The following is a 24,734-nucleotide window of genomic DNA, read 5'->3' on the forward strand; positions in this document are numbered from 1 at the left end:
CCCTCCCCCCTCCTCGCTTTTCCCTCCGGTGCCTCCGGGAAGTGGGCATGAAGTTTCAATTTTGCGTCAGGGACCATGATTATCGTGCAAGTTACAGTGTAGCATGGGGCGTGCCTTCGGGGGACGAGGGAGCTGGGCAGGCGCAGCGAGGGGAGTTGGCAGGTGGCCCAGCCCGTGCGCAGGGGACCGCAGACCTCAGCTCTGCCACAGACGTCCTTATGCCTTCCACCTTGCCAGGGAAAGCAGGGAGGGTGGACGTCTCCAGTGTGCCCGTAAGATGGAAGAAGGCACAAAGTCAAACACACCCTGTCAGGAAAGTGTGTCCGACTCCCCCGCGACTCCGAAACCCTGACCTCGGTGCTTAGTGGGGGAATTTAAAGACCAGCACGAGCGTTTTCTCATTCTTGACGAAAATCCTCCGTTTTGTAACTTCTCATCCCTTAGGGACATCACGTTGACCTTTTTTCTGTGAACAAGACTTTGAGACGTAGTTTTTGTGATTTTGGTCCCTCGACGGTAGAGCGGAGAACGAGACAGGAACAGCTGAAGAGCGGGTTTCAATTTTCACACACCCGGTAGTTGTGTTTGTACTTCAAAGGGAAGCAATGGGGAGACTTTTTAGATAAAGCACCATTTTAGAGCATGAATGCCGTTTTCACCTCTTCCAAGCCGGGGAGGTGCTGGTTCATGGAACAGGGGGTCCGATGAAGCCCCTTCAGGCGTTGTGCTTGGGTTCATGCAAGCTGTGTTCGTGACTCTGGGGTGGGGGCTGCCAGGCACGCACTGGGGACAGACGACCCTGCCCTTGGAGAGCCCTCCGCTTAGAAAGAGAGGCGGGCTCAGAAACGAGTGAGTCCCCCCCATGTAAGTGTCATGTGCCTGTGTAATCACACGCAAACTCACACGCATACACGCATATACCCTGCATCACGGGAGCCCAAAGAATGATCTCTCTGCGGGTCCGTGAATTGAGGGGACAACTCCAACCATAGAGGCACTCCAGAAGGAGCAAATGATGGGAACACAGGTGTCCCCAGAAGTGGCTCACAGGCAGTTGAGTTGGCCGGGGATCTCGCTTGGAGCATGGCCGGCCACACGTGTAGACACAGGGGACCTCATGTCCCAAGCCATCACCGTCACGATGGTGGCACGCTTCGTGAGAGTCCCTCTTTCCTTCATGCAGGGTAAGGGGTGGGGAGAAGGTGGCCTAATGAGTAGATTTGTCTAAAGTAATTGATTTGGGGGCACCTGGGTGGTTCAGTGAGTTAAACCCTCTGCCTTCAGCTCAGGTCATGATCTCAGGGTCCTGGGATCGAGCCCCGCATTGGACTCCCTGCTCAGCGGGGAGCCTGCTTCCCCCTCTCTCTCTGTCTGCCTCTCTGCCTGCTTGTGATCTCTGTCAAATAATAAATAAAATCTTAAAAAAATAAAGTAATTGATGTGAAGCCTGTGTTTACGATTACTGTGTAATCTTAACCTTCTTGTTGGTCGTTACTCTATTTCTGCGTCGCTGGGGAGACCCTGTGCCTCCCTGTGGCTGGGGGCCACCCTGGGGCTCTGCCTCTGCCCACCTGGAGGGCGTGGTCCTCGCACACGCATGCCAGCCCTGGGTTGCCCTTCTGGACATCCTGCCGCCGAGCCTGCCCTTGGGCACGGAGGCCCTGGCAACCGTGTCCGTACCCAGACCTTCCCTGACCAGCTCTGGGTCCTGGCGAGTCTCTGTGACCGGGCGAAGACTCACACCACCGCCCCCCCCCGGGCTTCCTGCATCACCGTGGGCAGACTCTCCACAGGCGAGACGGAGAAATCAGACTTCTGGGACCATCCCCGGATCCAGAACCCCCTCCTCTTCCAAGGGGGGGGGGCAGGCCTTCACAGTTTTGGTGGCCACGTTGGCATTGAACTCATTGACTGGTTTAGAACACTCGTTTTTCCAAACGTTCCGAATATCGTCAGGTCTTCTGGAAGGAGCCGACCCCGTGGCAGTGGGCTGGACGTCAGGGAGCAGGCGAGGGCTGGCCTCCTCACAGACCCACGACGTGGCTGCCCCGTGGTTGTTCCTGCTGGTCAAGCCGCCGGGGACAGCAGCACACCGGCCCCGCGGCGTGTTCCTGCCCACGGGTTAGCAGCGCCCGCCCAGGGCTCTCTCGCCTGGCTCCCTCTCCAGCCCAGCTGCCGGGCATGACGCACAGGCAAAGTTGTAGCCACGGAAGAAAGCAACCAAATGGCAAAGGCTCCACCCACGAACCTGAGCTACAGCCCGCAGTGGCCTCCATCGGTGCTCAGCGCTTGCCGGGAGCGGGCAGTGACTTTGAATGACTGATGTCTCAGTGGGTGCAAACGGGCGGGGCCCAGTGTCTTCAGGCCAACGATGCATGAATTCCATTACTTCCCGCTGGTCCATCCTGCGAGGGGCAGACCCCAAATAGCCCTCTGGCCTGGCCTGTGGGCTTGGGACCGTCACTCCTGCTCACGCCCCAATGTCCTTATCTGCGGGACAGGACTAGCGAGCGTTCCTGTCTCGGAGGGTCAGCGCGCACAGGAAATGCGGCAGAGCCGTGCCCGGACCATGGTTGGATTAATCGCCTGCCGTTAGCGTTACTCAGGACCTCTGGAAAGATGGTAAGACGGCAAATACTCCCTAAGAAAACTCTGGTAATTGCAGTGGTTGTCGAGTGGGCAGCCCGTGGGCCTCGGCGCTCCCCCCTCCCTGTATGCTGCCATCTCGGTCGCGGGAGGCTCCCCGCACCTCTCCCTGCCCATGTACCCGCTGGCTCCGAAACCACCATCTTCCCCACGGCCGCCTCGGGGGGAGGCAATGAGTCCTCTGTGACTGCCTACGACGCCTCTTCTCTGTGCCGTGTGTGCGTCCGGGGGCCGCAGAGGCGGGTGAGTCACCAGGAGGGGGTGGGTCTCTAGCGCCGCAGGTGCGTGCTAGGGTAGCAGGGCTGTGCAGAGCGCAGGGACGCCTCTGGCTTCTTGATGCCGTGTGACTACGAACCCGGCCTCCCGCCTCCCGTGCGGTCTGGTCTTACCCCACTGCCTTCGCATCTTTCTCTGCTTCTGAGTCTTTGCCGTAACTGATCTGCTGAGAAATCTGTTCCAGGAGGCACCTGGGGGCTCTGTCGGTGAAGCATGGCCTCCGGCTCAGGTCATGATCCCCGGGGTCCTGGGATTGAGTCCCGCATGGGGCTCCCTGCTCAGCAGGGAGCCTGCTTCTCCCTCTGCCTCTGCCCCTCCCCCCATTCATGATCTCACTGTCTCCCTCTCTCTTAAATATTAAAATACATAAAATCGTTAAAAAAAAATTCACACACACACAAAGAAAGAAACCTGTTTCAACAGGGAAATGCAAAACCGACATCGTTTTTGGAGGAGATCAAAGTACTGACTCTCCAGTCAAGCTTGGGAGCCCAGCGTGCGAGCGGTCAGGATCCGTCCGGCAAGCTCAGACTGATGGGTGCATTGCGGGAACACGTGTCCTTTGGACACAAGAGACAAATAATGCACCAGCGGCCACGAAGAAAGAATAGAGCTAAACCTGGCCACTAAACCCTCGCAGATGAAGGTCCCACATGCAGACAGGGACCTGGGAAGTAGGAAGTTCTGGGTTGCTCCAGCGCCTCGGGATAAAGACGTGCAGACAGCGACGTGGCCCCCCGCAGCTCTGGGCGCGTGTCCTTACTGAGTTCCCGTGTTGTTTGTGTGGGATTCGCCTGTGCCCGGGGGCAGAGAAAACTGAATGGACGAGGGGGACAAGGTCACAGTACGAAGGTGTTTCCGCTTCTGTTCTCAGCGAAGGTCACAGAGCACAAAGGTCACATTAGCCAAGGCCCCCCGCAGCTTATGGAGGAGCTGGAAGCAGGTGGTTCCAGATGTGGAGGGACAGAAAGGTGCTCCTTCTTTTGGCTCTGCGGGTGCCGCCAGAAAGAAGAGCACGAGGGCTCCCTCCTCCGGCTGGGAGTTTCCCCCCAGGGACCGTGGAAGGGCGGGGCGTCTCCGTCAGGCAGGAAGTCAAGGTGGCATCCTGTCCCCTCCTGTTCAGGTTTTCAGGTCCCTCTGGAAATGAAAACACAGCCATCACCTTCTGTCACACTTCAGGCCGACCTCCCACCCTGAGAGGGAGCAGGCACCCACACTTGGCCCCGAGTGAGCGTGGACAGGTCCCCGCCCTGCGTGGGGGACACAGCTGGCCTCTGGTGGAGGAGACCTGACCGGGGGCGCTTTCCCTAGCCACCCCTTGGCCTTTCTAACCCTCGAATCAAGGTCCTAAGTCCCGGTTTGGATCAAAGCAGGTTTGTTTTATGGCCCCTGTGCAGAGCACAGTGGATGAAAGCAGGCAGTCCCGCGTTAGCTGATGACCCGGCCAAGGTCCCTCGACCCATGTGGGCCCTTGGAAGGCCCGTGGGAATAGTCAAAAGAAACAACCAAAAATGAGGACCCTGGAAAATCTCCCGTGGGAAGGGAAGCCTCTTCTGGGTCTTCCCCCTCTCCAGACAGCTGAAAAGACTTGATAAAGGGCGACTCTCACACTGGGCCCCAGGGGTCCTGAGGCAGCCGGTGGTGGTGTCTCAGGCCTCCAGGAGGCCCCCAGACGCCATCCGTCCATCACTCGTGGACGTGCTCATCGGGGCAGGGGGAGCACGGATCCAGGTGGGGGGAGGGGATGGAAGCTCTTTTTAAGCCCTCCCAGGGGGACACGGGGCCCCCACCGGTGTTTCCCCGTCTCTTCCCTTGAAGGCCTCGTGCGTCAGAATCACCAGAGCCCTCACTGCACAGCCGCGACCACACAAGGCTCCCGGGGATCCTCAGCGCGCACCTGTTTCCAGCGTGACTTTCACGACAACTAGCTTGGGCGCGAGGACCGTCTGTCCCAGAGCGGGGCTGCGAGGAGGGAGCACTTCGGCGGCCTCTGTGGGTGACCCCCCCTTTCCCGCCCTCCATCCCCCACGCTCCCACGGCCACCTGCACCCCAGGGGGCCCGCCTGAGGGGGGCGGGTGTGGGGGGGGCGCTGCTCTTGCAAGCGTCTGTTCTCTTGCTTCCAAATAGGTTGATGGGTTTGGGCTGAATTTTGTGCTTAAGTGTGTTGCGTCCCTCAGTGGTGCTCCCGGCTCACAAAACGAGTCAGCAGGCGTTTCTGGAGAAGGCCTGTCTTCTAGCGGGGCTTTGCCGGGAGCCGGCCCCGGAGTAGGAACTATGCGAGCCTACAGAGGGTGACAGTACGGTGGCACGGCGGGGCCGGAAGTCAAACCAGGCCTCAGCGGGGACAGGGGCAGCCCTGACGCAGCTTCTCCTCCAAAGCAAAAATTCCCAGCGGAAGCAGAACATGACGTCCAGGGCCCGGGAGCGGCTTGATGCCTTCCCTAGCCTGTTGTTTCCCATTGAAAGGAGCGTTTTACAAGGTCTTCGATGGAGGGAAAGGAGCAGACGACGTCGGCCCCTGGAGACCCGCTGGGGGAGGGGGTGAGCAGGGGTAGGGGAGGGCCGGCTTGATGAGGTTGTGAAACGGTCCAGGAACATCAGAGCCTCGAGGTGTGGGCTACACGGCTCCCCAAGGATGCTATTTCCCCGGGTTGTCCACTTGAAAATGGTTGACTTTATGTCGCATATATTTGGCCATAATTTTAAAAACAAAAGGCAAATCCCATGTTCTTTGACAGGAGTCCAAGGCGTGATGTGGGCTCAGCGTCGGAGGGCAAGTCAGCAAATACGTGTGAGGGTCCGCAAGGTAGAAGGCCGCACTGTGGGGCTTCCCGCGTGGCCGCCCCCCCCCCCCCCCCCGCTCCGGAGCTCCCCCAGGGGAGGCCACCCCCCCATCCCATCTGCCTGGGACACTCCCTTCTCCTGCCTGCCCTGGCCTGGAAGCTGGCCTCCCTGACCTGTCTCCCTCCTGCAACACCTCCCTTCAGAGAGGCCCCCCTGAAGCCCAGAGCTGCCCAGGCCCCCCGAGATCAGAGACTTTCCAGCCCATCCCTGGCTCTAAGCCAGGTCCAGACTCTTCAGAGGGCGCCAGGGCCTGCTGCTCAGACCCTCACCCACCGTCTGCAACTCGTCCACCCTCGACTCCACGCACACAGGCCCGCTGGGCTCACCCCCTCCCCAGGGTCTCCTTCTCCGTCACCCTCCTCTTCTCCCCACCTGGCGGAGGAAGTTCGTCCTTTGTGTCCCTGCCGGGGCCGCCCGACGTGCACCCATCCCCCAGGCCCATCCATCCTGCACAGAGCCTTGCCTGTGGGACCGGCCATGCCCACGTCGGAAACCCAGAGGCCACGGGGCGCCTCTTGCTGGACCAACCCGGGCAGTCCTGGGGCCACAGAAAAGGATGCTTGTGGCGAATGGCGGGGACCGGCACGAGCGGCGCCCACCTCCAGCTGCTCGTGAATCCAGTCCAGGAAGGAGGTGATACGCGTGTAGACCCCGGGCTTGTTCACGTCGGCGCAGCCGATGCCGAAGCTCGTCGCGCCCACCAGCTTCCACACCCTCCGCTCCTGACACACCAGCGGCCCCCCGCTGTCTCCCTGGATGGCGAGGAAAGACGCACTGTGGGGGTGCCCCTTGTCTCCACGCCAGGACCCCCCCTTCCTATCATGAGCCTGGCTCTGTGCTCACACCCCCGTCTCGAGGACTCATGCTGGAAACCCCGAACAGAGGAGTCCTTGGCCCCCCCTGGGATCGTCTCCCCAAGCTGTGTCCCTGCCAGATTCTAGAGGCGCTGACCCCGTGAACATCGAGGCAGCTGGACACAGCCTCGGGAGCGCTCTAGAGGGAGGGTCTGCCTGGCCGGGCTGGACCCCTGCGGTGTTGGAGTCGCGCTCACTGAGGCTCTGGAGGCCAGACTGGCCAGTTCCCACCTGCCTACGGCCCCCCATACCCCCCTGCAAACTCTGAGAATGAGGGCTGGGAGGGAGAAGCACCCTGAGTCCCCTCCTGCTGCCCGCACCCAGGCAGAACAGGAACACCGGTAAACTGGGCCACCGGCCAGGAAAGGGAGTGCTATCTGGAGCAAACGTCTTCCCCACACCCTGTAAATTTGCTTTTCAGCCAGTCACAGGGAAATGCTGGCCATGGCCCGTCCCATGGGCTGGGTCACCGTCCAGAGCTCCCCTGCTGCTGGGGCACCTGGAGGTCCCCAGGGGCCCCTACCTGACAGCTGTCCACACCGCCCTTCAGGTAGCCGGCACAGAGCATGGAGGGCGAGATGATGCCGCCGTACACGTCTCTGTGGTTGCAGATCTTGTTGGAGAGCAAAGGCACGGCTGCGTGGTTGAGGACGGGGGAGCCGTCCCCTGTGTCAGAGAGAGGGCAGTACCTGCAGAAGGGGCTGCTGGGAATTCAGGGCACCCCCTGGGGTGGGGCCACGCCACCACACTCTGGTGGCAGAGAAGGCCACTCCTGGAAGTGGCCAGAACGTGGTCCGCAGCGAGCTCCCCGGTGAGCAGGCTGAGCAGCCCTGCTGCTTCATGTCTGGACCATGGACTCCCCTAAAGTGGCCAATGCAGGAGGAGGTGGGACTGCAGAAGCCATCAGGGACCCCCCCGGGATCCACCCTGGGCCAAACGCTCGACCCACACCGGTCTGTTCAGTCCTCAGAACAACCCAGGTTACAGAAGGAAAACGGAGGCCCGTGAAGGACACAGATGCCCGCAGAACCTCCGTGTGGTCAGCAGAGAAGTGTCCTCCCGAAGGCGTCTGGGTCACCTTCCATGGCAGAAGGGCTCTGAGATGGGGACACGATCCTGGGCTGCCTGGCTGGGTTCTTAATAGGACCATAAGCATCAGAGGAGACGTGACGGTGGGGCAGAGGTCACATGGTGGTGGGGGGGTACAGGGGACACTGCCTGGCCCGCTGTGAGGGCGGAGGCAGGACCAGCAGGCAGCCCCTGACCCTAGAAAAGGCCAGGAAACAGATCCTCCTTCAGAGCCTCCAGAAGGGACCAGCCCTTCTGACAGCCTGGGGAGAGGGACGAAGACGCCTGTCCTCCGGAACCATAGCCACCACGGTCTTGGGGTCGAAACCAGTGAGTCTGGTCTTGCTGCCACAGCAACAGGAAACGACGCGTCCACTGTCGGGTCAGCCCCACCATCGACCCGAAGGGATCCGCTCCTCTAACCTGACCTGTTTGTAAGCGGGTATCTTTATGCCCTACAGGTCGAAAGCAGGGCACATGTCTAGCGCGTGTCAGCAGGTGGGGTACGGGTCGGCACTCCTCAAACCCACATTCGAAGAGCTGTCTGGGTGTGAGCTGCACCCCGTTTTCTGCACAGGCTTCTCCACTCCACCCACACCCCACGTGCCCGGCACCACTGCCCAGAGCTTGGCTGAGAGTGCCGCCTGTCCCTACTCGCCCCACAGGATCGAGCGAAGTGACAAACTAATCTTCTGACGCCCCAAGTCCTGAGAAACAAGGTGGAGAGGGCCGTGGGGGTGTATCAACGTGGAAGCCCAGACCTCCCTCCACTGGTCACGGGAGCCCAGGCCGGTGCTCAGCTCCCCTCGCCCCAGGCTCCTCGCCCTCACGATGGCCATGAAGACCACTTCCCGCCGAGGGCCTGCTGCACGGAGCCGGCAGCGTCGCATGGAGACGTGGTGGAGCGGAGCTCGACCGGTCCGTGGAGGAAGCTTCCAATACGGACAAGAGGACATGACTGGACAGGGGGACGAGACCCAGCCCTGGGGAAGAGGACAGACACGGCAGATCTGGGGGCGCGCGGTGCACGGTGGACACTCAGGGAGGGGCAGACTCCACTAATAAGTCCTAGAAGGAAACTACTGAACTCCCTGTATTGGGGTGAGCGGGACCCCCCAAACCATGTTCACCTGCACACTTAGCATGTGCCTTATTTGGAGTAGGGCCTTTGCAGGTGTAACCAAGGTAAGAACCTCAAGATGAGGTCGTCCCGGATTTAGGGTGGGCTTTAAGTCCAAAACGGTGTCCTTCCAAGAGGAAGGGGAGAGAGACTTGACCCACGGGACGGGGGTGGGGGCACAGGAAGATAAGGCAGAGACTGGACGGTTGTGTCTGCGCCAAGGACGGCTGGAGCCACCGGAAGCTGCAGGAGAAGCCAGGGCTTCTTCACCCTCGGAGTCCCGGGAAGCAACCAGCCCTGAGACACCTTGATCTCTGACTTCTGGGCTCAGAGGAAATGAGTCCTGCTGCCTAAGCCCCTCTGTTCATGGAGTTTTGTTACGACAGTCAAGCCCCCTTCAAGGAACTCCTACCTTTCCTACCAGAAGGAAAGGAATTGGTGGAAAACCTATGAGTGATGAGCACATGGGTGCCCCACCCCGACAGAAGGACGGGCTGGGTTCCACGGGCATGCCCTCTTCTCATTAGGATGACTACTTCCATTACGTTTATAGCAGTGAGTTTCCGTACGTCTGCTTCCGCTAATGAAATAAGACGTCTTCCAACGCCACACAAGACAAACATTCCTCCCCAGTTACAGACGTTGGCTTTCTGGAGAAACCTTGCAGGGGGTTCTCTGTGGGTTCTCTGTGTGCTTTGCCAGCACAGTTGGGAGGAGGAGGGAGAGCCTCCTGACGATTTGATGAACGTCTTCCCAACACGGGTGTCCCTAGTCCTCCTTTACCATTTATTTCTCTCCTGGCAAAGTCTGCAATTTCACCCCCCAAGACAAACAGAACCATGAGTCTGACCCACAACCACTCTGCTGAGAGCGTGTGTCCAGCAGCGGACCCATACCCCTGCCTGGAACGTGTGGGCCTCCCATGGGGACGCCACACAGGGACACGAAGGGCAGCGTGTCATGGTGGGCGTCCACCCCGGGCCTCATGCCTCTGGGCCCCCCCGGACTTGGAATCTTGATTTCGGGTGACTGACCTCCATCCTCTGTGGCCCCCCATCCAGACGTCCAGCACATTTTTCCGTCAGGAAAGTTTTCTTCGGAGTTGGGCAGGCAGACGGGCTGGATCATGTCTGTTGCAGGGGAGACAGCAGACTTGAACTCAGTTGAAGGCACTCGTCCAAGAAAACAGTCAAAGTCCCCAAAGTCCACCTCTCTGCGGAGCTCAAACGACCTCCCAAAGAAAGGTCAAGCCCTTGATTGGTCTGAAAGCTACCAGGCGAAGAGTCAGATTGGGACCGAGGGCCCTAACCTGCCCACTGCTGGTCTGGACCACGGGCGCATTTTCTTATGAAACGTAACATTGTGGTCCTGCCTAGCCCACCTGGGGGCAAGCAGCTGGCCTGTCCCTATGGGCTGTGTCACATACACCCTCCAGCAGAGACAGCGTCACGGCTGCCGTGAGGCCGTCTCGGGAACACGCTCGGTGACACGCTAAGCGTTTCCGCACGGGACGGTAATGGAAAGACAGAGAAGTCGTTAGCACTCACCTAGTTTTATCAACGTGCAGACATTGGCATCTCATTTTTATAACCAAGAGCCATGAATAATAATAAGCAAATGCCACCGTTACAATTTCTCTTTGCTTCTCCAGAAACACACATTCCAGAGCATTACAAGAGAACCTTTGGTGTGCGGTGTGGTGGACACGCGGACCCTGGGCCAGGATTCCACGGCATCGGGGCCTGTTCAATACGCCTGTGCCGACACTCCACGTGGCCATGCACTAGGCAGGGCGAAGGGGCTTGGATGTACTCAAGAGTAGGTCCTAGTCCTTTGTCTCTGCAAAACGTTTGGAAGTTCTATCCCGTGTGCCTGGTACAGAATAAGCTCCCAGGCAGGGAGGAGCTACCTCACGGGGCCAGCGACCCCTCTTCCACCACCTGGAGGCACCCGTGGCCTGGCCTGGGGAAGTCCCTCTCATCTCCAGCAGGAAGAACATAGTCCCGGCAGGAACCGAGCTGACCAAAGTCGGACCACAGGTCTCTAAAATCAAATGTCCGCAGAAGCACCTCCTGCAACACAGGCAAGTCACGCGTGGTGAACCACAACGGGGACCTCCTGCGGAAGCTGAAGTGATCAACGGACCTGGCGTCGCCTGACGCAGTAGCCCAATGTCCAGAACGCTGTCGAAAATTACGCGTCATACCAAGAACCAGGAAAATCACAGCTTTGGTGAGGAAAGGTGATCCCCGTGGCCAGCGGGGAAACGAGTGAGCTCCTGGAACTGCCCGGCAAGGACTGCAAAGGGCCTTCGGAAAAAGGCTTCAGGGGGTGACTGCAAACTCTCCTGAAAGAACGGAAAGCCACAGAACGGGAGGGAACCCGGGCGTACCGCTGAAGGTGAGCGGCCCCGCCAGCTTCATGAGCGCGATGTCGTTTCCCAGCCTCTTGGGTTTGTACTTGCTGTGGTAGATGATTTTCTCCACCAGATGGGAAGGGGCGGGACTGTCCAGCAGGGACACCAGCCCCACCTGGATCGTCCAGGACTTGGGGAGATACAGGCTGAAATGAGAAGGCAGAGAGTGAAGCAGGGGTCCCCCAGGACGTTAACCCGTGGACCTTGAAGGTCTGGAGACGCAGGGCAGGCAGGTGGCAGAGATGACCGCACTCCCTGCTTGTGGATGCTCGGCCCTGACTGAGGCTCCCGCGCCCTGCAGGAGCAGAGACCCGCCCAAACAGCCACCAGGCAAGCCTCGGTGCCTGCGTCTCCAGACTTCTCAGCATCCGGGGGGTCCGTCAGAGTCCGTTCTCCGTCTGACGGCAGCCAAAACCAAAACAAAACGGAGAATTCTCCTCTGTGTTTGGGAATGTTCCTGTAGTTTTCTCCTGTGCTCACCTCCCCCAAGACACTGCCTGGGACCCCAGCGCCCGCACGGCCGGAGCCTCTTCACTCTCTTGGCCACAGCAAGCTCCCCGTTAAGTAGCGAGAGGGAGGCTGGCGGTTTCCCTCCTGCATGGAAGCTTCAGCCCAGAGCTTTCTACCCTCTCTGTAGGAGTGGCAGGTCTGACATCCTTAGAATGAGCTCAGGGTCACCGGTCACAGCCAGCAGCGACAGGCATGGGTCCCCTCCTTGGGACATTACTTTGGGACAATCTTGCCTGCTCTCTGGAGCTGTTGCTGACTGCTGGAACCAACCCCAGCCTGACACCCCCCAGTGCGGCCGGGGTGGGCGGGCGACGAGTACTCACTCATAGACGCAGTGTGCCGCGGTGACAATCCACACGGGGGTGATGACGGAGCCCCCGCACAGGTGATAGCCCTGGAACTGAAGGCTGGCCTGCCACGGCCACTGCATGAGCGAGGACACGTTTCCACCCACGATGCGTGAGCTGTAGCCCATTCTCAGACCACAGACTGCAGAGGGAGAACAAGGGCCGGGGGTCGATCCCGCAGACCTTTGTGGGGAACCTGCTGTCACCGCCATGGACTCCCCCCACCCCCGACGGCCTGCTGTCCTCGCAGAGCTCACAGCCCCAGAAGAGAGCCGGCAGGGGAGAGGGTGGGAGCAGACGCGGGGGTGCGGGGGGGGGGGGAAGAGCCGGTGCTGGCCACGCCCCTCGCCGTGACCCCCGTGACCCCAGTAGGACCACAACTTGCCAGGAATGTGGGAACCTTGCTCTCCTTTCCTCAGCAACGCGGGGCTAGTGGCCCCTGCCTGACTCCAGACCTCACCCCTGCAGTGTGGACACCGGGCAGGGAGCCTGGGGCACTGACCAGCCTGGGCCTACTCTTCCTTGAGGGGGGCAGGGGGCGTGGGAAGGAGAAAGTGACAGCGAGTCAGGCTGCGGGAGCCACCGCGGTGACAGGGCATCAGGGACCACGGTCCTGTCCGCGCTGAGGAGCGGCTCCGGGCTGCCTCCCCCCTGCCCATGGGGAGGCACACTCTCCCCCTCTATCGGGTGGGGTCCGCAGGGCTCCCCGCTGGCACCCAGGATGAGGGACCGCGAGCAGGCGGGGGAGATGGAGTGCGTGACGGAGTGCGTGAGCGAGCGCGGGCTTCCGCTGCTCTGCCCTGCGAGGTGGCTCACCCGTGCACTGCAAGGTGACCGCACGGCCCGAGGCGCAGCCCTCCCTGGGGAACAAAAGAGGGGCTTGCGGTAAATGCCGGCGAATGAGCACTTTTCTAAACTTAATCTTGGGGTAAAAGAAAAACGGACTCTATTCCCCACTCTTGAATACAGACCGCAATTTTAGTCCATATTTTAAAAAAAAAATGCACGCGAGTGAGGTCACACATTCATCCCAAAACTTTTGGCCACGGTGCAGTGCTGTGCGGGTGACAGGTGACTGTTTCTGAGCTCTGCGCGGCAGAGGACAGGACGCGCGGGAGGGGCTCTACGACAGAAACGTCACTCGACGTCCGCAGGCCAGTTTCACCCCGGGCTTCTTCGCTGGCCCCTGGAGGACACAGTGTGGCAGCCTCTCCTGGCACCAAGTCCTTGCAGCCTGGATCACACTGCTGTTCCCTCCCCCCACCCCAGAAATGACACATGGGGGGGAGGGGAGCAGGGAATGTGCTTTGCTTATAACCCACCGCGTCCCTTCGTGACTTGTCCTGCCTTTAGCATCCCAGTCCACTCATGCAATCATGCAAAAAAAGGGGGGCGTCACCAGACCGAGGTTTTAGGACCTAAGCGATGAGCTGTCCCCACAAATTTCATGTGAGTCCCCGAGTGACCATCAATTACGTGATGGACAGGCTGACAAGCTGTTGTTTCCCAGAGCAGAGGACACACTCCTGGGATTTGGTCCCAAGTGTCAGGAAGAGCCTACAGGGATGCCTGACTGTAGGGGCAGGGGACATGCTAGGCTGAGGCCACCGTCACTTACGGGCGCCTCATTTCACCTTTCTCGTGAGTCCTCCCAGGAAACGCGGAACACGAACGGTAAACGTTCCCGTACTTTGCAATACTTTCTAGATTCCTTGTCCCTCTGCCCTGTCCGCACACAACCCTGCCCCCCACGCTGAGAACAGCAGGACCCACGCGGTGCCCCATCCTCCCTCTCTCCCTGGGCCTGCCTGCCGGTGCCCCATCCTCCCTCTCTCCCTGGGCCTGCCTGCCGTTCGGGCTGGCTTCCCACATCCCGCGTGCTGCTCCCTCCCTCCAGTCCAAGAGAGGCGGCCAACCCCCCCCCCCCCCCCCCCCCCCGCCTTGCTTTTGAAGAAAGACACTCTCCCGTCCCTTGGGTCCTGGCAGGGCTGTGCGGCTCAGCAAAGCCAGCGGGGACGCCGCGCCGATGACCACCCTGCCCGGCCGCTCACCTCGCGTACACGGAATGGTGCAGAGCTGTGACCTTGTCGTCCGGCAGGAGGTGATTGATGGACGCAAAGTCCTCCCGGAGCCGCTCCTCGAGCAAGCCCACGCTGAGGGCGTCCGATCTCACGTAGCTGCAAGCACACGGGAAACGCGGACCCGACGCAGGGTGCACTCCGGGCTCCAACCGGCCAGCGCTCAGTCCCGGGGCTACCTGGTCCTACCGGCCGATGTCTGTCCCACCCCGCCATCCATCAGCAGCTCCTCCGCGGGCTTAGGAAGCCACTGCAGACCTTGTACTGTCTGGGCCACGGACCCGCCGGGCCCCCACCCCACTCGCAAGTCTCTTGGGTCCTCATGGGCTCCCACAGCCCCTCGACCCGCCACAGGCTCCCGACATGAGCCAGGGAAACCACTCCCTGATGTAGCCAAGCCCCCCCTTGACGCATCCGGCTGAGCTGACCCTCGCTTGGCCTGACATGAGCCCCAGACAGAACAGAACACAGAACTCGGCGGAGAATTTTCAGGCAGGATCAGAGTGGGGATGCCGAGCACCCAAGGGCCATAGGTTGGGGACAACGAAAGCCAGAGCTGGGCAGTGGGGGGTGGGGGGGGCGGTTCCCAGTGGAGAGAGATGAGCGCAAAAGGGAAAGGCTCAGGGCGCCCAGGCAAATGATGAAAGTGTCAAGAAACAGGTCTGGAGAACAATGGTAAAGAAGCCTTGATCTTTAAAAAAAAAAAAAAAAATTGGGTGTTTGAAGAGTTACGAGGTGGGTGACAAGCGTCCTCCCCTTTTCTCACGGAACGAGCAAAACACGAAGCAGCTGGTTGTTCCGCTCACGAACACACCAGTTTATCAAACAGGATCGCATCCCGTTATGGAGATGCTGGTGCGGGTCGAGCAGATGCAGACGAGGCTCAGTCGAGTTCGAGTCTGGGGGCAAGGGCCCTCCCAGCCCTGGTGGGGACAGTTCCGCCACCGATAGGGCAGGCGCCCGAGGACGAGCTCCCGAGACGAGACAGAGCTGTGGGACTCACGGGGGCCCCGAGGGCCACCCCGGGATCCCCAGAAAACGGCCCAGTCTCCAGGGGGTCGTGACCATCACAGCGGACAGCTCTCCCAGGACATTCCTGTGTGCCCAGCCCTCTCCGACCCGAACCGCACCCCACCCTTCAGAGCAGGTCCGACTGTTGTCCCTATTTCGAAGGCCGAGTCAGGGGACTGGGCTGAGGACCGGGGATTCGAACCCAGGCCATCCCGCTTGACAGTCTCCCCTCTGGCTGCCATCACAGACAGCTGACATGGGTCCCACCGACAGAGATCAAAGAAGGGCTTTCAGGGGAGGAGAAGGAAGGAAAAGTCTACGGAAGTCGATCTCCGAATGGAAGCGTCGGTGTGGAGGGCAGAGCGGGTTCACGGGGGGAATAGAGGTGCCTGGGGAAGCTTTCCTCGGTTCACAGGGGTGATGGTGTGTGTGCGTGTGTGCACAGGTGTGTGCGTGAGGCTGTGAGTGTGCATGGGAGCATGACTTAGTGTTTGTGCAATGTGGTATTGTGTATGCGTCAATACGAGTAATGTAGCTGTGTGTGTGTGTGGTGTGTGTGCGTGTGGTACGTGCACGTGTGTGTGTGCACGCACGTGGGGTGTGAACCCCCTCCTCCCCGTCTGTGGGGGTGCGATCCACAGCCCCGTGTGTGTGGCTCAGCCGCTGCCCCTGGGCTGGACCGAGCTGATTGCTGAATGCAGGCTGTCACGAGGTAGAGGGATGAGGTCTCAGGGACACAGGCTGGGGACACTGGGGTGCCAAGGGCAGCAGAAGAAGGAGCTGAGACGAAGATGCCCCAGATCTGAAAATCGAGACTCCCTGGACTTAAGCGGTTTCCGGCTTTGATGCCGGGGTTGGGGGAGTGGGCCAAGGACATGGGACCCGGGCGCAAATGCCCAGGAGCGTGGGAACACAGAGCCTGCCCACTTTGAACCCGGGGCCAAGAGCGAAAGGGGCTGGGGTGCTGTGGTGGGAGGCCACGGAGGACAGCGTGGTCGGGGGTCAGAGGAGGGGCCGGGAGAGAGAGGAGAGAAGTGTGTCCCCTCAGCGCATTACGTCCCGGGACGAAACCAAACACTGGGAAGTGAAGACCCCGTTGCCAGGGGCGACCCTCCTACATCTTTCCAAATAACTGTGGGAAGGGATTGTGCTTTCACTATATGGCGGGCGTTTCCAGCTTGGTTCTTTGGGGCTCCTTGGAAGTGTGCATGCCCGTCTGTGGGGCCACCAGCACCCGGCATGTGGGAGCCCTTTAGGTACCCCATGGCTGCAGCCTGAGTCTCTGGGGGCTTAGTCTTTGGCTCAGAAGTTCCATGTTTCCTGTGTGCATCTGGGGTCTGGGGTCCTGTCCTGACCATGAGACGCCCCCAAACGTGTCCCTTCCCACATGACCTTGACTGAACCACTTAGTGTGCGAGGGCCTGGTGTGCGCACGGGGTGGTCAGGGATGATGCTGAGGTTGGCGTGGGGATGCCCTGTGATGGCAGGCAGCGGCACCCCGTAAATGCCCCCTAAGAGGAGGCTCTCTCTCCCCATCGTCACCACAATCAAATGCCTTACCCATCCGCGGGAAATGTCCCTGAAGTTACCTTGGAAAGCCCAGCTGGGCACAGGCGACGTTAGCGTGGTGACCTCTCCAGTCGTCAGAGCACACGGTCCTCCAGGCGGCAGCTGTGAAAACCTGGAGCACGGCGTTCTGGCCGCTCACACGGACTGCCCGGCGCATGGGAGGAAGAGTCCGTGAGCGGCCCCGGGGCCTGAGTCCACGAGGGCAGAGGTCTCTCTGCAGCTGGCTCGGCTCTCTGCACCTGCCCTGCTGAATCTGACCTGCCCCTCCCCCGCAGCACCCCCTCCCCGTGGGGCTGTGCCAACTCCTATGACCTGGACCCCCTGAGCTCTCTTCCTTCCACTCCTGTTCTCCCCAACCGACTTTTGGCCCCGAGAACAGCCCCCGCCTTGCTCCCAGCTCAGCCACCCCTGAGGACGAATGCCAGAGGGATCCCACTGAAGGACGTGACTTGACCGTGGCATGGATCTGGGCCCACTGCACAGATGGGTAAGGTCAGGTTTGGGGTGTCCTTCTACAGCGAGGAGCATGGCCTTACCGCACCGGTACTCGTCCTCCCCATCTCTGCAGTCGAAGACCCCATCGCATCGAGCCGTCAGGTCAATGCACTTAAAGGACGAGCGACACCTGTACTTTCCGGAACAGTCGAAGTGGACTGAGGAGAGGGGAGGACCAGGGTGTCAAGGACGGACTGGCTTCCTCAGTGCACAACACTAACCACCATCCCCAGGCTGCCGTGGCCTTGAGCGTGGCCATCAGTAATGAAGCCTGCACTGAAATCGCAGCCAGTTTCCTTCCACCCAGTTTCTGTCCCAAATTCCAGAGGGCGAGGCTGCTACTCCCCACCTGCTCGCTATGTGGCCCACGTCTGGGGCTCAAGGTCAAGAGAGAAAGTGCATGGCTATGGGCCGACTGGTTGAGCCAGCGGAGCAAGGGGCTCCGAGGGAGGACGCCTCGGCCCCCCAGTCCGCCTCCCGTCGTCTCCGACCCTGGGCGAGAAGAGAAGGGACGGGGGACCCCACAGCTGAGCAGGCGGGCTGGTTATTTGAAAGAGAAGAGGAGACAGTGTTCCGTATCAGAGCCGCCCGAAGGACTCGCTTTCTTGAAAGTCACATGAACCTCTTTTTAAAATGGCAGGTAGGCTCCGCCGTGAATGGCCTCTTTGTCTCCTCCTCCCGGCCCCGCACCCACGCTGGGCCCACAGAATCGCCTTTCATCAGCTGCCTTTCGACACTTCTAACTGGGCAGGCTCCTTGGTGACAAAGCCCTGAGCACGGCCAGCAGCCCTCCCCCGCGCCCTGGGCCCCAACGGGCTCCACGTTCATGCAGGCAAAGAAGACTCCAAGTCAGCAAGCCCCAGAGACGTTGGTCTCCAGTAATTAAGGCTGGGGGGCAGCGCCCCGCTGGTGTGGGCCGTTGGGGGGCTCATCAAAGTTTAAACACCCGAACGGGCATCTGAGAGCCCACTGAATAATGAATTGTACTCACTGCCCAGCCCGATGGCCAGCGCCAGTATCAAGGCAATGATCCCAATGACGATGATGGGGAAGAACCGCAGTGGCAGCAGGGACAGGATCTGCGATGCGACCGCGTCCGCGTCTGAAAACCGATGAGGGGGCGGGGAGAGAGCGGGAAGCCGCAGCGCGGCAGATTTGAATAAGATAAAACTTGAACTTGAGCAATTTGACCCCCCTCCCCTCAAAGCAGAGAATGTTCTGGCCCAAAGAAAGTTAGAGCGGAGGTCATCTATCTGGGGACACACCCTCCAGAGGCTCAGCCCCAAGCTCTCCACCCCGACCCAGATGCGACCGTCCCGGATTAGGGGATGGCGTTACTGACCAAAACGTGTCCCCCGCACCCACCCGGCAGTATGTTGAGTTGTGGACCCCCAGGACCTCAGAACATCGTCTTATTTGGAAATGGAATTTTTACAGGGGCTTTCGAGTTAAAACAAAGTCATCTTGTGGGTCTAAACGCATCTCACTTGTGTCCTTTAAAAAGGGGACATTTGAACCCAAAACAGACACACACAGAGCGGAATGGTGTGAAGAGACACAGGCAGGACACCATGTGAAGGTTCAGGCAGAAAGTGGGGTGATGAACCTACAAGCTAAGGAACCCCAAAGATGATCAGCAAACACCAGAAGCTGGGGAGAGGGAAGGAGGGTCTCCCTGCGGGTTTTATCGAGAACACAGCCCTGCTGGCACCTGGGTTTCGGACTTCTGGTCTCCAGAACCATGAGACAATAGACCTGTGTTCTTCTAAACCGCCTCGTTTGCCGTCCTTTGTCTCCGCAGCCCTGGGAAAGTAGTACAGGGGGCAAGTGGAGCCCGGGTGCCCAGCAATGCTTCCCCATAGAGGACAGTGACCCGTACAGGTGACTCATAAAGCCCAAACACGGTACTCTGAGAAAGAGGGAGCAGCCCGTTCTCCGTGAGTCTTGTGCATGGCGACACAGACAACCTTGTCCCAGACCGTCTCTCAGAGGATGCTTTGCAGAACAAGCAGCCTTAGAAGACGGAGATGACATCCAGAGCAAGGAGCAGGCTTGCTTACTTTCTGGTTTAACAAATGCAATGTCTTTCTTTGGGCCAAATTGTGTGCAGGTGAGCTTGCAGTCCATGATGAAAGATTTGAGTTGGCCTTGGTTCTGGGTTCCTTTGTGTGCTGCGGACACCCCGGGCATTCAGCGCGTCCCTGGGCTATTCCACGTCACCTCCATGGGACTTGGCGGGCATGAGGAACTGACTTGAACAGGACACACGTGCCGCTCATGCCGTAATAACATCCTCCGTGTCTGAGCCGGGAGTCTCTTGTCAAACCGGGCGGGCTGACTTATTAGCTTGCAAGTAAGGTAAACCCCAGACCTGTCCCAGCTCTTGCCAGAGAACCAGCAGATGGGACGGAAAAGACGATGTGCTATACAAGCCTTACGAGCCTCTCTCGGCAACGAGGAGAATTTCCATCGGCGCTTTTACTCCAAGGAGAACAAGGCATGTCCTGCAAATGATCTCATCAGACCTGAAAATACATCCATGCCGCAGTTGTCCCCCCTTACACTGGGGAAGATGGGCATGTGGGAAGAGGAGACGGCTTTCTTTGCAGCACATGTTTACTCGGGACACAATATCCCTTCCTCTCGCACCCTAGTCTAAGAGATGTTGAGCCAAGAGGTCTCCCACAGAAAGCTTCAGAGATCTCCCCCTGCCTGTCTTTGGAAACCCAGAGCTTCACCCTCTGGCAATGAAGGGTGTGCTTATAAAATGGCCAGTATCATTCAGGGCTACTTAAAAAGGAGAGAATTTGAAGACAAAAATGGGGGGATGGAGGTGGGAAAGGAGGGGAAGAAGAGAAGAGTAAGAGAAGGAATGAGGAAGAGGGAAGAAAGGAGTAATTAAGGAGAATCCCAAAAGGCACACGCTCCATGGCTTGAAGGATTCAGAATGAAGAGGTCGAGGCAGAGGGCAAGGTCTTCGTCTTGGCCACGTTGAGTAGGCGGTTTGCTCTACAGCTGTGTTCTCAGAGCCTAGACCAACACCTGGCGTGCAGCCGTCCTTGATGAAGACCCCTGACCCTTGAACAATGCAGGTTTGAACTGTTCGGGTCCACTCACACATGGGTTTTTAATAGTACCATGTATTTTCTCTTCCCTAAGATTTTCTTAATACCACGTTCTTTTCTCTCACTACTTTGTTGTAAGAACACAGCGTATAACACACGTAACACACAAGATGCTTGTTAAGCGAGTGTTTACGTGATCAGGAAGACTTCCGGTCAATCAATAGTAGGCTATTCGTAGGTAAGTTTTGGGGGAGCCAAAAGTTATACGTAGATTTTTGACTAGGTGGGGAGTCAGCAACCTAATCCCACCCCCGTGTTGTCCAAGGGTCAACTGTATCAGTAAATTGCATGAATGGATGACATGGTGAGAACGGAGGTTGTTTTATCTCAACAGGGGAGACCAATTCCCTTCAGGACAACCAATTCGAGGTCTTGGGTTAACAGACCAGTCTCTTCTTTACAGCCTTCCCCACCCCCAGAAGCCTGAACCAAATTAAGAACTCCCCCTTCCTGAGAACCCACATTCCCCTACTCTTTAAAAATCTGCAGGAACCCCAAGAATGATCTCTTATCACTCCAATTGCTCTGTGTCTAAGAGTTAGATTTAGGAAATCCATCCTAATTATAGACTCAAAGATCAGTATCCAGTGCGAACCTTTGTGTCATTCACACTTGCCCCCTTACACTCTTCAGCCGTAGTGTCTTGTGGGGTTACCACGGCCCCACTCCCCCTCCTTGTTCTGTCTTTGAGGGCATGAATGAACAGAATGAAAAGCAAAATGCATAGCTCCTCCTCAAAAAAGAAATGCAAATGATCGACACGCAGGGAAAATCCTTCACCCTCTTTGGAAATTTGAAAAGCTGCCAACCAAATGTAACGACATCTCAACCTCACAATATTTATTATGATTGCTGTTAGGGCATCCGCACTGCAGTCCAGGGTGAAAGGAAATGGACCTTCACTTACAGTCAGTCAATAGGTGTGTATGTTGAGTAAATTTTTTGAGAGTCAGATGGGAAATACAAACCAAAAGTCTTGACCATGGGTGGAATTTTGACGTCGTAAGACCACTTCCATGAATTTATCTTAAGATGTCATCATTGATGTACGTAAGTTCCTACCTACACGGACAGTTAGAGAGGGGACGTGTATGATACTGACACATAGGAAACAGCCTGAACGCCCCTCAGAAGGAACTGGTGACCGAACATGTATAGCGTTAGTTCCATGATAGGGAAGGGGTCAGCCAACCTCCTCTGTGAAGGACCAGAGAGTAAATATTTTTAAACTTTATGGGCCATACAGTCTTTGTTGCAACTACTCAACTACTACGGCATGAAGGCAGCCATAGACAATTGCTGAAATACGAATGTGTCTCTGTTCCAATAAAACTTTATTTATAAAACCAAGTAGTGGGCCGCATATGGTCATCGGGCCATAGTTCACAAACCCCTAAAGAATATTTAATTATTTAATGCCATGGAAAGAATAACATGATACTGTTTCATTTGGGGGGGAAAAAAAGCTTCAAAATAGAATATTCCACTTCCAATGGAAAATACAGATAAGTAGATCAGAAAAAGGCAAGAAATCCAATACTAAAGCACACATAGGGTTATTTCTGAGTAATGAGAAAATCCTGAGTAACTTTAAAAAAATCTCTTTGATTAACTGTGTTTTCCAAATTTCTATACATTGCTTATTTATTTAAAGCACTACTGAATTCTCACACTGGAAATTAATCATGAAGAAATGAGAAATCAGAAGTGAATACGTACAGTGTTATTCATGCTTGTATTATTTGTACTACAAAAATATTGGGAACAATTGTATGTCAAATGATGACTTTTAAATTACGTGAATTACACAGCTACTTGATGGGATGTTGTGATGTTATAAACAAAAGGCATTTACAAAAACCAAGTAGCACATGGGCAAACGCCCGTCTATACCTATCCATCGTGATACACCTAGTGATACGAGGTCATTTTGGGGTTCCTATTCATACGCAAGAATGCGTACTTATGGGCAAGGATGGGAAGAGAATGAGGCAAACATAAAAACCAGGTACATCTTGGAGGTCAGGTGATAGAGGGTATTTTTTAGATTTACATGTATGCTCACTTTCTGAGCTGTATTTTTAAACAGCATGTCCTTACCCTCACTTAAAACCTGTCCTCCCACCTCCCATCTTCTCCGCCACCCCCCAACCTCCATTGCCCAGAGGGTCTAAAAGGAATCATTAGGGCAGCCCCGACTCCATGCCTTCTGGAACCTCGGCCAGAGTCCCCCAGGTGTCCCCCTTCCCAGCCTCCGAGGTCAGCATTCCTGACTGCACCCGGGACCAGCGAGCCACGGCTCACCGCCTCACGGGGACAAATCCTACATTTGAGACCAATTTGTAAAACCAACTCTCCCTGTTGCTCCGAGCCTCTCTTGTCTTCTGCGGCTGGATTTTAATCTAGGCATCAAACACCTTCGGCAATGCCCGGCTTACTTTAAGTTTCCTGGGAGAGCTGATGGTTCTCAGGACTCCCTGGGGGGCTCAGAGATTCTCCAGCGGGATCTGACCCTTCACTCCCAGGAACCTCCATTTCTGAAAACCTCCATCCAGAGAATGCAATCTTCTGTCTCCGGGAGTTGGCAAGGGGCTGACCAAGGGGATGCCCCCATCTAATGCTCCCCCCTCTCCAGGGCTCCATAAACCCAAGTAAACACAAGCAATCGGTGTCCCTCAGAGGAAGACCACTCAGGACACTTCCCCAAAAGTCACACCGGGTTCCACCTACCTGGTACAACAGGACTTATTTTCAAATCCTCAAGTCCGAAAAGTGACCGGAAGGAGAAGGGGGCCTCTGCGGCGGGTGGGTCGTTTTCCCCCATGGTGACGATCTCAGGACCTCTGAGCTCTGGCTCTAGCTCCACAGCCTTCGCCAAGAAGAACAGACAGCATTTGCTCCCCTGTGTACCTTTTTAGCGTCACGCGCATCTTCGTCACGTGAAATCTTTGAAATCCAACAATCCCCATAAAGCACATTCGGTACCGATAGATCAAAACTCTTTGTCCAGGGAGAACGCATTCTTTTCCTGAGCCACAGCAGGTCACAGAGAAACTTCCAGAGTTAATGCAGAACTATGAACTTAATTCTGCTAAAATAATGACTTTCTCACTGTGTATTCTACCTGATCTTAAAATCAAAGGACTAGCTGTCTTCAGAGATATCCCCTCTTAACGATTTAGAAATTACTGCACCGTTGTTTTTCAGAAGATAAATCACTTTCAAAGCACTTTCCTTCTTTTTTTTTGGGTCATTGTTCTTTGTCCCACGTAAACTCAACCCTTTGCCTGCACCTGTGGGACACCTATTGTAACCATATGAAGTTTCTTATACTCACAGTGTCCACGCCCAAAAAATGTAGATGACACCGGGAAGGGGACAGTCACCTACAGTATTTGTAGTTTCCCATAAACACAGCCCTTCTCTGGCTCGTGCAGGCGTGACCTAGTTAAGGATTGACGTATCCATGCCCTCTGGGTGCCCAGTCCCCCACACGGCAAAGGGGGGAGCAGCTGGGCACCTCTGGCTTGCACCAGCCACACTGGGGCTTTGTTCCCTCCGAGAGAATTCCACCTATCGCAAAGCCAGAGAGGTCAGAAGCCTCCGAAAGTCATTCCTGCGGCTCTAAGAGGGGCAGAGTGAGCGAGGAAATGGCGGAATGTTCCCAAATAAATCCCAACTCACTTTCCCAGTTCATCAGTCAGCCACCAGTTCTCTGGGGACCTGCTTCCTTAAAGGAGGTTCCAACAGTCACCTAAACATAGATCCGTAAATCACCCCTTCTTAATTTCTGTTTACCGGCTGTAATGTTGGAGATCCAACAGGAAACTATGAAGCCATTTAAGGCAAACTCTATCTTCACGCTGTTTCAGGCCGTCTTAGGAAAATCGAAGCAAGGATTATGCACTAAAAATATTTATTTCATCTCCACCGCAAAAGTGGCTCTGAAGAGAACCTTAGAAAACTAGTAAATACACACCTGGCATTTTTGCCTCTGATCCTTGCTGACACTTGCCGCGTACTATGGGCATGTGGTGAATGACGCAGCCTGACTTAATGACCAGAGTAAGAACAAGTGGTGAAATGCTTTCTGAAACCTTGAACCTGTCTACGGCCATACCACCCTGAACGCGCCCGATCTCGTCTGAAACCTTGAACCTAGGCACGGAAGTCCCTTCCCAAACGGGCCATCCTTGGTCGGTTTCACAACACGCAGAAATGTTGAGAAATCCTCTTTCAGAGGCGTGATCTCTCCCCGACCCACTTTACTCACCATTTCTGGGGCCGCCATCATTAAAAGCAGAAATATTTTCCTTTTTCATTATAAAAGCAAGCGTGATGGTAAGCAGGCTGCCAACAGGTTCTTCCAATCGG

At 57.0% G+C, this 24,734-nt stretch overlaps 1 protein-coding gene across 1 annotated transcript; it reads right to left on the bottom strand.

Annotated features, from left to right (window-relative positions):
• Window positions 1-3,480: 3,480 nt before the first annotated feature.
• TMPRSS3 (transmembrane serine protease 3) lies at window positions 3,481-24,714 on the bottom strand. Its single transcript, XM_046001364.1, has 13 exons — window positions 24,634-24,714; window positions 23,091-23,229; window positions 18,227-18,337; window positions 17,277-17,393; window positions 16,761-16,884; window positions 14,134-14,259; window positions 12,899-12,942; window positions 12,059-12,224; window positions 11,202-11,371; window positions 9,844-9,939; window positions 7,145-7,287; window positions 6,367-6,519; window positions 3,481-4,059 (listed from the first exon to the last, which is right to left on the bottom strand). The coding sequence occupies exons 1-13, from the start codon at window positions 24,652-24,654 to the stop codon at window positions 4,042-4,044; spliced, it is 1,428 nt and encodes a 475-aa protein (XP_045857320.1). The 5' UTR covers window positions 24,655-24,714; the 3' UTR covers window positions 3,481-4,041.
• Window positions 24,715-24,734: the final 20 nt, after the last annotated feature.

Source organism: Meles meles, chromosome 4 (assembly GCF_922984935.1).
Source record: "Meles meles chromosome 4, mMelMel3.1 paternal haplotype, whole genome shotgun sequence".
NCBI classification, from domain to species: domain Eukaryota; kingdom Metazoa; phylum Chordata; class Mammalia; order Carnivora; family Mustelidae; genus Meles; species Meles meles.

What these genes read in the sequence shown, in the direction of transcription:
- TMPRSS3 (XM_046001364.1), bottom strand. Translation starts at nt 24,654, where the DNA reads ATGATGGCGGCCCCAGAAATG. An exon ending in GCCCAGCTGGGCTTTCCAAG is followed by an intron (nt 14,260 to 16,760) that starts GTAACTTCAGGG and finishes GTGTGCTTGCAG; the next exon opens with CTACGTGAGATCGGACGCCC. An exon ending in GCGGTGTGGACAGCTGTCAG is followed by an intron (nt 6,520 to 7,144) that starts GTAGGGGCCCCT and finishes CTCGCCATCCAG; the next exon opens with GGAGACAGCGGGGGGCCGCT.